The sequence below is a fragment of the Lacerta agilis genome, chromosome 4 (genome assembly GCF_009819535.1).
Source record: "Lacerta agilis isolate rLacAgi1 chromosome 4, rLacAgi1.pri, whole genome shotgun sequence".
In the NCBI taxonomy this organism is placed as follows: domain Eukaryota; kingdom Metazoa; phylum Chordata; class Lepidosauria; order Squamata; family Lacertidae; genus Lacerta; species Lacerta agilis.
In genome coordinates, this window is record NC_046315.1 from 1,250,025 (window position 1) to 1,262,967 (window position 12,943).

At 47.0% G+C, this 12,943-nt stretch overlaps 2 protein-coding genes across 2 annotated transcripts in view; both read left to right on the forward strand.

Annotated features, from left to right (window-relative positions):
* Positions 1 to 12,943, forward strand: part of LOC117044870 — an 878,236-nt gene that overhangs the window by 546,102 nt on the left and 319,191 nt on the right. The gene's annotated exons all lie outside the window — the stretch shown is intronic.
* On the forward strand, positions 8,509 to 12,524 carry LOC117044985 (putative olfactory receptor 52P1). Its single transcript, XM_033145779.1, has 2 exons — positions 8,509 to 8,749; positions 11,353 to 12,524. The coding sequence occupies exons 1-2, from the start codon at positions 8,509 to 8,511 to the stop codon at positions 12,321 to 12,323; spliced, it is 1,212 nt and encodes a 403-aa protein (XP_033001670.1). The 3' UTR covers positions 12,324 to 12,524.

Genomic DNA, 12,943 nt, shown 5'->3' on the forward strand with positions numbered 1-12,943 from the left:
TGTGGATATAGTCCTTCAATACTCTTCTTAATCTCATGGCCATGACATTAGCAAATATTTTATAATCCACATTTAAAAGCGAAATTGGTCGGTAGTTTTTCATCAAAGTCCTGTCTGAATCTGGTTTCAAAATCAGTGTTATATAGGCTTCTTTCCACGTTTCTGGTGCCCTACCTCCCTCCAACAACTCATTGCAGACTTCTTTCAAAGGCTGCGATAGCCAGTCTTTTAAAGATTTATAATACTTTGCAGTTAGTCCATCTGGTCCTGGGGCCTTTCCCATCTGCATATTGTTAATCGCTTCTTCTATCTCTTGAATAGATATTGGGTGGTTGAGCATATTTATTTTATCTTCTGGGACTTTATGTAATCCATTTTCTTCCAGAAATTGGTCTATCACCGATTTCTCTATTTTGTTTTCCTTGTACAATTGTTTATAGAATCTTTGAAAACACCATCTGATTTCCTCTGGATTCTCCACACTTCTTCCATTAACTACCAAATTGTTAATGATATTTGCTTTTTGCCTTTTTTTCAACTGCCAAGCTAACAACCTTCCACATTTATTTGCAGAATCAAAAGTTCTCTGTTTCATAAATTTTATTTTCCATTCTATTTCTTGGTTCAAAATTTTTGCATATTGGGACTGCAAGTATTTAATTTCTTTCTGTATTTTTTGCCTTTTAGGATGTCCTCTTAATTCTTTTTCTTTTTAATTAATCTCAAAAGTCTTTCCATTTCTGCATTTTGCTGTTTCTTCTTTTTTGTTTTTTCACTTATGAGGAAAAATCTCATCACTGCTTTACTTGCGTCCCATACTATTCTTTTTTCTACTTCGGTATTCAAATTGATTTGAAAATATTCCTTCATCTTTTTTGCAGCTCTTTCTATCAACTTGGCATCTCTCATCAGTGCATCATCCATTCTCCATCTGAAAGAATCCTTGGAAATAACTTTCAAATTCAATTGTACAGGATTGTGGTCAGAACAAGTCTTAGGACCAATTTCTGCTTTTTGTATTTTTGGTGTCAATTCATTTGAGATCCAGATGTAATCTATTCTCGACCATGACCCCTGAGGTTCTGAAAAATAAGTTGCCTCTGTTTCAGTTGGATTTCTCAGTCTCCAAGCATCTACCAAATTCAAATTGTCCACCATTTCGAAAAATGTTTTGGGCAGTTTCCCATCATTTGTAATTTTTGTCCTTTGAGATCTATCCATTAATGTTGAAACTGCTCCATTAAAATCACCGAGGCACACTATCTTATAATCCAAATAGTCCAATAGCAAGTCATGGATCTTCTTGTAGAAAATTGACTTTCCATCATTTGGTGCATAAAGTCCCAGAATTAAAATTTTTTCGCCTTGTACTTTAATTTCAATAGCGATGTATCTCCCTTCTTCATCTTTAAATAGCTGTCTTGGACTGTATTTTTCTTTTGCATAAATTACCACACCTCTCTTCTTGACTTTATCAGACAAAATAAATTCCTGGCCTAGTTTTTTGTTTTGTAAAATCCTTCTATGTTGTCGGACTACATGGGTCTCCTGTAAACAAATTATATCCAATTTCTTCTTCTCCAAACTATGAAATACTCTGTGTCTCTTCGGCCTCTGGTTCAATCCCCGAACATTCCACGTCATCAATTTCAAAGCCATCTTCTAATCTACTCCACCTGTGGCCTCTCCTTTCTTGTCTTCTTCGGAATCTTCTGGTCTTCTTCCCCCTGGTCCTGGGAGCCCTGGTACTCGATATAGAAATGTTGGGTCTAATGAAGAGCCTTTGAAATCTTCAAGATGTTTATCTAGGAATTTTTGCTTTTCCACCGGAGATTTAATCCTTATCTTTTTCTCTTTAAACCAAAATGTTAGGCCTTCTGGGAACTCCCAACTGTACGTGATTTTCCTTGCTCTTAATTCCGATGCCAGATCGTTATAATTTCCTCTCTTGGAGAGAAAATATTTGGGGATGTCTTTGTAAATGATAACTTTCTTCTGTTGTACCACCAGGTTGTTCTTGTAGTGTAAATCCAAAATATGATCTCTCTGATATCTGTTCTGGAACACTATTAAACAATCGTTGACTACTTTTGAACTTTTCTTTCCTTTAGTTCCAAATCTAAAGGCCTTCACTATGGATGCTGAAACTTCAATTTCCTCCAGCTCCCAGAATGTTGAAAATTCATTTACTATAAAGTCCTTCAAACTATCCTTCTCCAATTCTGGGAGACCCCTCAAACGGAGGTTCACCTCTCTCTCCCGGAGCTGCAGAAAGGCGAGAGATTCTTCCACACTTCTTTATTGCGATCCAATTTGTTCAATTTTTTCTACATCAATATTGTCCAATTTAGTCTCCACCACTTTAATTTTCTCTTTAACTTCTTTAAGTTCTTCCGTCTCCTTTTTTAAGACTTTGACCTCTTTGCCAATCTTATCAATTTCCTCTCTGTTTTGCCTTACACCCTCTTCAATTGCACTGATAGATTTTTCCAATCTCTGGGTGGAGTCCTTTATTTCTGCTTGTAATTTTTCTGTTGATGTATTCACTGAGGCCTGTGTTCCTTTTACATCTTCTCCCACTTTCCCTAGCCTTTCTGTCAGTTCCAAAATACGAGCATTCAGTTTGTCAATAGCTGCCGTCATTTGGTCCTGGAAATTTACTGAAAGTGAAGCTTTGCGTTTTTCTTCTTTTTTCCCTTTGGACCTTATACTATCTTGCATCTCTTGTGTACTCTGCAGCTGGTATTTCAAGGTCACCTCTGTAACCGTTACTATCTCAGACATTCACAGGAAGTCAAAATCCAAACATTCCCTGAAGTAAACACCAGGTGGCAAACATACAATCCAGAGAACAGAAAGAGATCAGACCCAAGAGTCCCAAGCAGTCCCAACAGTTCAACTTTTAGGCTTTCAAGAGTTTCAAAAAAGTTTAAAAAGTTCATCAAAAGTCAGGAAAAGTTAATCCTTAAAACAGTCCAAGGCAGTTCTCTATTAATCTCCTTGCAGTGCAACCACAAAGTCCCAAAAAGTAACTGTAGCAAGCAAACAAGTTAAAATGTCTCCGCTGGTAAACAGTAGCAAAAAGGAATGGCAACAAAGTATCGCAGCCCGCTAACTGACCCGGAATCCTATCCAGAGGGCGAGCGGTGTCTTCCTCTGCCAAAATCCTTATTTTTAAGTCTTAAATAACAGTCCAAACAACTTTATACAACTTTTAAAAAAATTCTGCAGATCCAGCAACTTTTTCCCGCTAGTCTGCGGCTCAGCCTCTTTGTTATTACCTTGATCTGTAAAGCAGTCCAAGAGAACTGCCAAGAGAACGGGCTTCCTTTTTAACGTTCTCTCTGCAAATCCGAATTTCTCAAAAATTTAAAGTCAAATTGAAGTTACTACTTACAGAGCTTCTATTTTTTGTAATCAAATCAAGAAAGAGCCGGGCGCTCAGATCCGCCGGGATCGCTGCTTCGCTCCTCGGGTGCAATGGCTTCTTCAGCTCCGTGCCGGAGCCTCGCTCGCTCGCTCGATTTTCCCCCTTATGAGGGTCGATCGAGAGCGGGGACGGCACGTCGTGGAGCCCGCTAGAATGCCGGTCCGCGGGACGCTCTTCCCGCGGCTTTAAGGGGCCCGTAGTGCAGGTACGGTAACCCCGAAGTTCCCAAGGGAGCCGGAGCTCTTCAGCTCCCGACCGGCTGGAATGGCGCCCAAAACTGGAAGCGAGGCTGATTGAAATTTGATGCCCTTTTAAAATGTGGTGAGAAGGGGTTTGTTACTATTTTTTAATTGTTTATTTTACCTTTTTTGGGAAAGCTTCCCACTCCAGCGAGGGTTACAAGGCTTTCTGCCATTGAGGCAATATGACCCAGTGCTGTGGCTCGACCTTCCTGAGCAGAGCTGCCACTTTTGCATTTTGCACCAGAAGGGAGCTCACTTCAGGCACAGTGGGTCCTCTCAGGTCCCTCTGGCTTCCCTCCGAGGAGGTTGGGGAACATGAAGCAACCATGGTGCTCCCCTGCCTCTAAACACTGCAAAAGCACTCCCTGAAGAAACTCACCTGTAGGGAATATGGCCAGATTGGCGCTGGCAAACCACGTCATAGAATCATAGAGTTGGAAGAGACCCCAAGGGCCATCCAGTCCAACCCCCTGCCAAGCAGGAAACACCATCAAAGCATTCCCGACAGATGGCTGTCAAGCCTCCGCTTAAAGACCTCCAAAGAAGGAGACTCCACCACACTCCTTGGCAGCAAATTCCACTGTCCAACAGCTCTCACTGTCAGGAAGTTCTTCCTAATGTTTAGGTGGAATCTTCTTTCTTGTAGTTTGAATCCATTGCCCCGTGTCCGCTTCTCTGGAGCAGCAGAAAACAACCTTTCTCCCTCCTCTATATGACATCCTTTTATATATTTGAACATGGCTATCATATCCCCCCTTAACCTTCTCTTCTCCAGGCTAAACATACCCAGCTCCCTAAGCCGTTCCTCATAAGGCATCGTTTCCAGGCCTTGGACCATTTTGGTTGCCCTCCTCTGGACACGTTCCAGCTTGTACGTTCAGTATCCTTCTTGAACTGTGGTGCCCAGAACTGGACACAGTATTCCAGGTGAGGTCTGACCAGAGCGGAATACAGTGGTACTATTACTTCCCTTGATCTAGACGCTATACTCCTATTGATGGATCCCAGAATTGCATTGGCTTTTTTAGCTGCTGCATCACACTGTTGACTCATGTCAAGTTTGTGGTCTACCAAGACTCCTAGATCCTTTTCACATAGAATCATAGAGTTGGAAGAGACCACAAGGGCCATCCAGTCCAACCCCCTGCCAAGCCTTTCATTTTTTTTGCCAAAGTGTAGTATTTTACATTTATCCTTGTTAAAATTCATCTTGTTTGCTTTGGCCCAGTTCTCTAATCCAGTGTTTTTCAACCACTGTTCCGTGGCACACTAGTGTGCCGCGAGATGTTGCCTGGTGTGCCGTGGAAAAAAATGTGTTTATTTGATTCCTATTCAAGAGAATTACTTTATATATAGTCAATATAGGCACAGTGGTGTGCCTCGTGATTTTTTTCATAAAACAAGTGTGCCCTTGCCCAAAAAAGGTTGAAAAACACTGCTCTAATCTGTTAAGGTCATTTTGAAGTGTGATCCTGTCCTCTGGGATATTAGCCACCCCTCCCAATCTGGTGTCATCTGCAAACTTGATCAGGACACCCTCAAGCCCATCATCCAAGTCATTGATGAAGATGTTGAATAAGACTGGGCCCAAGACAGAACCCTGTGGCACCCCACTAGTCACTTCTCTCCAGGATGAGGAGGAGCCATTGATGAGCACCCTTTGGGTTCGGTCAGTCATCTAGTCCAACCCCCGGCAATGCAGGGATCTCAGCCAAAGCATCCATGGCAGATGGCCGTCCGATCTCTGCTTAGAAACCTCCAAGGAAGGAGAGTCCACCCCTTCCCAAGGGAGACCTTCCCCCCACCAAACTGCTCTTAGATGTCCCTCAAGGCAGCGCGTCCTGAGATCTAGCCCTGCTGAAACAATCGCACTGGCTAGGATCCAGAATGCAGCAGCCTGATTGGTCCGCAGCAGCCACCCAATCCAGCTCCAGGTGGAAGTGAATCCGCAACCCAATTGGCCTACAGGAGTATCCTGGAATTAGGATGTAAATGTAATGTAAATAGTGTATATAAAGCAACATTTTGGGGGAACTGCATTCCTCACTACTATGAGCTGAATAAAGAGCATGAAATCCACACTTGACTCAGAGTATATTGCAATGCTTTTAATGCAAATATACAAAAGTATATCATTTACCCTTCCAGAAATACTTAATTGCTAATTCAAGGGACTAACAATGGATGGTTGTTGTTGTTAATAATTATTTACTTGATACACCCCCCTTCATCAAAAGATCTCAGGAACGTTTAAAACATAGAACATATAAAAAGCAGGCAAATGATGCTTTTCCTTTTCCTCTGCCTTGTCCAGGCCACTCTTTCCCTCCATTAAATTCATTGTGTGCTGAAGCAAATAAATCTATCAAACTTAATCAAGTGCCAATCAGCATCTATTATGCACTACATAAATCTTTAAATTTACGTACCACCCTTCATCCAAAGATGACGCAGGTGGCGCTGTGGTCTAAACCACAGAGCCTAGGGCTTCCTGATCGGAAGGTCAGCAGTTCGAATCCCCGCGACGGGGTGAGCTCCCATTGTTCAGTCCCAGCTCCTGCCACCCTAGCAGTTCGAAAGCACGTCAAAGTGCAAGTAGATAAATAGGGACCGCTCCGGCGGGAAAGTAAATGGCATTTCCATGCGCTGCTCTCGTTCACCAGAAGTGGCTTAGCCATGCTGGCCACATGACCCGGAAGCTGTCTGTGGACAAACGCCAGCTCCCACGGCCTATAGACCGAGATGAGCGCGCAACCCCAGAGTCGTCTGCGACTGGACCTAACAGTCAGGGGTTCCTTTACTGTAGAGGTTTGGAGCTTTCAGAGTTAACAAGCTCAACCAGGTCGCCCCACCCACAAGAGGAAAAGCGTCACCGGAAGACTCTGTGTAATGTGTAATGTGATACTTGTTGTTTGTGTATCTTGTTTTTATTTCGTTTTTGGCCGGAGAAAGGAGAAGGCAAAATGTTGAGTGTCTCTCCTGGAATGTAATTTATGCCTTGTAAATAAAGATTCTAGATTAGGAAAGAAGCTGGACTCTGTCGTCTGTAATTGCTGGCATGCACACACACCGTTGCGCGAGATAAGAGACTCTGCGGATGGCACAGGAGAAGCAAGCGAAAACGTACAGCAGGTATGTGCGCAGAGGAAGCTTGCCGGGCTCCATTTGTGTGCTAAGTTGGTATGAAGCCTTTCCAACAATCCAAAACGCTTCATTTACCTTTACCGTCCTCCATCCAAAGATCTCCAACAGTTTGACCTCACCTCCAAAGGTGCCCTCCTCCATTGTCTCCCGAGAGACGGAGGCCAACAGCAGCAGCAATGGGCACACAAGTCTATTTCCTCCAGAAGGGGTTGAGGCTTCCTCCACCGTAGTTCCTGGTGAGACGGTCCCAGGCAAATGCAGCCGTGACTGTTGACTTGGATGACAGTTTGATACTGGGTGTGGATAACTTTATTCAGCCAGATCAAGAGAAGTCATAGTCCCACTCTATTTTGCCTTAGTCAGACCCTGCCTGGAATCCTGTGTCCAGTTCTGGGCAGCAAAATTGAAGAAGGATGTTGGCAAGCTAGAAGGTGAGCAGAGGAGGCGAACAAGATGATTAAGGGTCTGGAAACCAAGCCTGATGAGGAATGGTTGAAGGAGCTGGGTATGTTTAGCCTGGGATAAAGGAGACTGAGAGGAGATCCATCTTCACATATCCCAAGCGCCATCATGTGGAAGAGGGAACAAGCTTGTTTTCTCCTGCTCTGGGGGGGGGGGTAAGACTCGTACCAATGGTTTCAAGCCAGAAGAATGGGGATTCCAACTAAACATTGGGAATAATTTTCTGATTCCCAATGGGAAGAGCCATTTGACAGTGGAACAGATTCCCACAAGAGGTGGTGGATTCTCCTTCCTTGGAGGTTCTTAAGCTGAGTTTATTGGCCATCTGCCATTTATTCTTAAATTGAGTTTCCGGCATTGCAGGTGGTTGGACTAGATGACCCTTGGGGTCCCTTCCAAATCTAAGCTCCTATGATTCTAAGTAGGTTTGGGAATGCAGGTGAGTGGGTTTCCTGTGCTATAAGAATTTTAAGGTCTTAGATATATAATAAATGTTCATAAGTGTACCAAGCAAACACGTACATGAATGTATAGGCCGCATGTCTGAGAGGACAGTCCTGAAACCATTTTGACTCCTAAAACTGGAGGGAGGGAGATGAGGGAACCTTCCCATTGTCTCAGGAATTAAGTAATTACCACCTCAAAGGAATGGCCAGACTACCAGGAAAAGCAATCGGATAAGGCATTATCATATAACCTGGCAGTCAGGAGATAAACAACGCACTCAGATTTCTGTTGTAGACAGCCTCTTCTGTGATGTAGGTATGATGTGTGGAGGGGTGGTCTTGGACTCCAGGGTGGGAAATATAAATGTCTATATAAGGTCAGGCACACCTTTGTTCTAGGTCCTCCCCCACTCTCCTGTGTGTGAGGGGAGTACCCTCTTGCAACAGCTTTAATAAAGATCAGGCTTACTAGCTGCTTTGCTTCTCAATATTCTCCGGTTGCCCTCTGTTATTTTCTCCTACCGATGGAGAACCTACAAAGGACTCTTGTGTACCCCGTAAGGGAATAAGGGCAGATTTTTGTTTACAACACCTGCATCTGGTATTCAGAAGCATGGCTGCCTCCAGCCAAGCCTGAGAACCCCTGACAGCCCTCTCCTCCTCCTCCATGAATCCATCTGATCCTCTTCAGAAGCCATCCACTGCCTGGGGGGGGGGCTAGCTCCGCAGTTTACCACTGTGCTGTGTGGAGAAGGGCTTTCATTTGTCCCTCCTGAGTCTGCCAATGTCCAGCTTTGTCGCAGGATGGATCCAGCACCTGCTCGTGGGTCCAGAGGCTGCTCCTCTCCCTGAGGAAGTCACACACTGGAACTGCAATTACGCACAAAAGGGAGAAGGAGGCGTCACCAGCGGCACAGACTCCCAAGGATCTAGGCCAGTATATAAGGGGTGCCAGGGGGACCCCAAGAGCTCCAAGCAGCCGATGCCAAGGACCTACATGACAGACACTCCAAGCCACAATGGCAGTAAGTGACCCTGAAGACTCCCCACCCCCCTCTCTCTCTTTCTTCCTGCCTTCCTACAGCTGCCTTTCCTTCTGCCCGGAACCTGCAGGCTTCTCTTTCACCTGCTTGTCTGCTGGATCAGCTCTTGCAGACCCTCTTTTCCAAGGACACTCCTGGATTTGCAGAAGCCAGTCCCAGATTCGGATTTGATCCTGGAATGCCCCAGTATTCCTTAAGACATCCCTATTTTCACCAGAGAAATGTTGGAGGATTTTGGCTCTGCAGGGAGCCGAGAAATTTTGGTTGGGTTGGGTGGGGGACCAAAAACAGGGCAGCGGAGTTCCTCCCTATGGAAACCTCCATGTTCTGCTTGCGTTCCTTGTTGCTGCAACAACGATGGCCAGGGTGATCTTTATTCCAGACCCAGAAGCAGCAGGATGGCTGGTTGGAGGGGAGCCATTTCTGGGGCTGCCAGAGCACAGCCTCCTTCTCCTCCTGCCTGTCACAGAATCATAGAGTTGGAAGGGACCCCCAAGGATCATCTAGTCCAAGTTGCTGCAATGCAGGAATGGCAGCTAATCTCTCTTTCCTGTTTGCTTCCTTCCATCCATCCACCCACCCACCCACCAGTCCTCCTCCATCTGCCTCCACCGTCCCCTCCCTTTCCCCTCTCGGAGCTCCATCCACTTCCTTGCTCCCTCCAGCTCATCCTTACTCTGTATCTTCTCGCGACTCTGGTTTCCCTCTCCCCCCTTCCCTTTTCCTTCTTTCCAACCTTCTCCTGCATCTCTCCCTTGCCCCACTTCTTTCTTTCCTCCTGGGCCCACACTTCCTCGCCTCCTCCAACCAAGGCTCTCCTCTCCCACCTCCCCAGTAAGTCTGGTGTATTTGCAAGGTAGATTCCTTCTCAGTGATCCCTACATTGCAGAGGGTTGGACTAGATGGTTTTTTGGGTCCCCTCCAAGTCTACAATCCTGTGATTCTACAATTTTAAATTTCTCCTTCCAAGGGGACAGATGTTATGGCTGTCCTGGCTTATTCCTCTCTTTGCAGGCAGCTCTGGAACCTTTCCAGGGATGAAGTGAGGGTTAAAATGCTTCCTTTTCCTGCCAGTGGTGCAACACAGAGAATAAAAAATCTCCCTGCCTCAGAACATGGGAGACTGTTAAGTTTCTTGAAGCTGGAGTTGTCTTTGCAGGTAAGCAAAAACAAAAACAAACTGCATTTTATCAGAAGCCTCACAAATTCTCTCTCCTCTCCTGCCCCACCCAACCTGCCTTGGAAGTTTTCCTTCCAGCCCCAGTCCTGAGTGGGAAATACAAGAGGAGAGGATTCAAGCTGTGATTCTAGCATTACAGAGGGTTGGGCTAGATGATTCTTTGGGGCCCCTTCCAATTCTATAATTCTGTGATTCTATCATCAACAACAGCTCTCCACCCCTTGAGGTCTTTGGCAGAGGCTGGGTGACCACCTGCCAGTGATTCTGTAGCTGTGGTTCCTGCACTGCAGGGGCCAAATGACCCTCTGGGTTCTTCTTCTTCTTCTTCTTCTTCTTCTTCTTCTTCTTCTTCTTCTTCTTCTGGTAGCCTTCAGTGACCTGGTCAAGGGAAGCCACGGCATCGCAAGGGTCTGAAGGGAACGTGATGGAGCCAAGGCAGTGATGTGACGTGTGGCTGGAAAAGGTGAACAATAATTGCAGCACAGTCCCAAAAAGTCTGTGTTTTGGAATAGAACAGGCACAGGAACATGGACATAGCCAGGATTTTATTATTATTATTATTATTATTATTATTATTATTATTATTATTATTATTATTATTAATATTTTGGGGGTGCAAGCTTTATGTTGGGTGGGGGGCAGAACTATGATGCAATTGGTCAGTTAGTTAAATGTTTTCTATCTATTTACTTGATTTAGGAGGGCGGCTGCCCCCTGCACACACACACACACACACCCCGGGAATGCACACACACAAAAGAGAACTGTAAAAGTCACAACTCCTGCTATTTTACATTGTACCATTGGCATGGGTGGCATTCTGCAAAGTGTTCAAGGACAGGTCCCTGCCCTGAGGCAGAATTCAATCCAGGGAGAACAGGAATGATTTTGGCCACAGGGGTTGGGCAGTGGTGAGGGAGCCAAGACAAGACCACAGAAGACCAAAGAGGGGGAAATTATAGGGTGGGTGGGTGTGTTTGTGTGTGCGTATTTCTACACACACAAACATATATTGTAGATCATTAAGAACTGCAGGAAATTGGTGTGGCTGTTCTTCATGGACCAGAAAGTAATTTTAGGCTCCTGTCAGCTTGAGACCCTAGGGCTGCCATATTTCAAAAAAGTAAAAACCAGGACACCCCAAAAGTTGTTGGACAATTCCACCTTGTGCTCGGATCCTGCTTGTGGGTTTCCTACTGGGGCATCTGAGAACAGGAGGCCGGTCTAGATGGGCCCTTGGTTTTAGCAGCAGCTGGGCAATAGTCCTTTCTGGCTCCTGAAAGGGTGCAGGTGGGAGCCAGGTGAGCTCAGAACTTCCTTCTCTCTCCCTCTGCCGGCTGTGTGACTTCCTCCAGGTCTCAGAAGCTTCGCCAGGGTGGGTCTCTCTCGCAACTCCTTTCTGCAGCGCTGGAGGCCCTCAACAGCACGGCCGGCTTACTGGGCCAGTTCTCCTTCATCCTGGTGGGCATCCCTGGTCTGGAAGCCTTCCACACCTGGATTGGGACCCCCCTCTTCCTCATGTACGTCCTGACTGTGCTGGGGAACGTCACCATCCTCTTCGTCATCAAGACGGAGCCCAGTCTCCACCAGCCCATGTACCTCTTCCTCTCCATGCTGGCCGCCAACGACCTGGTCATCAGCACCTCCACTTTGCCCAAGATGTTGGCCATCATGTGGTCAGGCGCCAGGGAGATCGGCTTCCATGCCTGCCTGGTGCAGATGTACTTCATCCACACCTTCTCCATCGTGGAGTCCGCCATCTTGCTGGCCATGGCCTTTGACCGCTATGTCGCCATCTGCCACCCTCTCCACTATGCGGCCATCCTTAGCAACACGGTGGTGGCCAGGATGGGGCTGGCGGCGGCTGCCCGGGGCGTGATCCTGGTGCTGCCCTGCCCCCTCCTCCTCCTCCAGAGGCTGCCCGGTGGCTTCCGAACGGTCATCCAGCACACCTACTGCGAGCACATGGCGGTGGTCAAGCAGGCCTGCAGCGACACGACCGTCAACCGGGTGTATGGCATCTGCGTGGCCCTCTCGGTGGTGGTGCTGGACCTGGGCCTCATTGCCGCCTCCTACACCATGATCCTCCGGGCCGTCTTCCGGCTCTCGTCACGGGACGCTCGCGCCAAGGCCCTGGGCACCTGTGCGGCCCACACCTGCACCATCTTGGTCTCCTATGTGCCCGCCCTCTTCACCTTCCTGACCCACCGGATTGGCCGCCACGTGCCTCCGTATATCCACATCCTGCTGGCCTGCCTCTACCTCCTCCTGCCGCCCATGGTGAACCCCCTCGTCTATGGGGTGAAGACCCAGCAGATCCGCCAGAGGGTGCTTGGCCTTTTTGGCCTAGGGCAAAAGGGGCCTGAAAACCACTAGACACCTCTTTGCCCTCCTGGGTGCCAAGCCGGGCCCTGCCAGGCACGGTGCCTCTCCCACAATGCTGGCATTTGGACAGAAACCACGAGAGGGGGCCACGAATGTTTGCTTTCATTTTATTTATCTCATGTCTCTTTCCAGTTATTTTTATTAGTAAATAAGGTAAGCCAAAGGTTCTCTCCTTATGAACCTCGTGGGACTTTGGGCTGCTTCTGGATCCAGCCGAGATTCAGGCAGACTCAATGGCTGGAAGTGCCTTTGAGCAACTGCAGATGGTTCCACATTCCTGGACCGGGAGAGCCTGGCCACAGCAGCTCACGCCTTCGTTTCTTCAATGCTGGATGACCCCAGTGCCCTCCATGTGGGGCATCCCTTGCGCTGGATCTGGAACCTGCAGCTGGTGCAGAATGCTGCAGCACGATTGCTGTCCAGAGCGAGGCCTTCTCGTCATGTGACCCTTTGGCTCAGAGGGCTTCACTGGTTGCCCATCGGCTACCAGGACCAGTTCAAGGCGTTTCCATTAGCATATGGACCAGTTTACCCGTGAGATCCCCTCTTTACCCCACAGACGCCCCCTTGACCGCTTCAACTACAGGTGCCATGCAAGACCTCAATTCTTT

What these genes read in the sequence shown, in the direction of transcription:
- LOC117044985 (XM_033145779.1), top strand. Translation starts at nt 8,509, where the DNA reads ATGTCCAGCTTTGTCGCAGGATGGATCCAGCACCTGCTCGTGGGTCCA. An exon ending in CACTCCAAGCCACAATGGCA is followed by an intron (nt 8,750 to 11,352) that starts GTAAGTGACCCT and finishes TCCTTTCTGCAG; the next exon opens with CGCTGGAGGCCCTCAACAGC.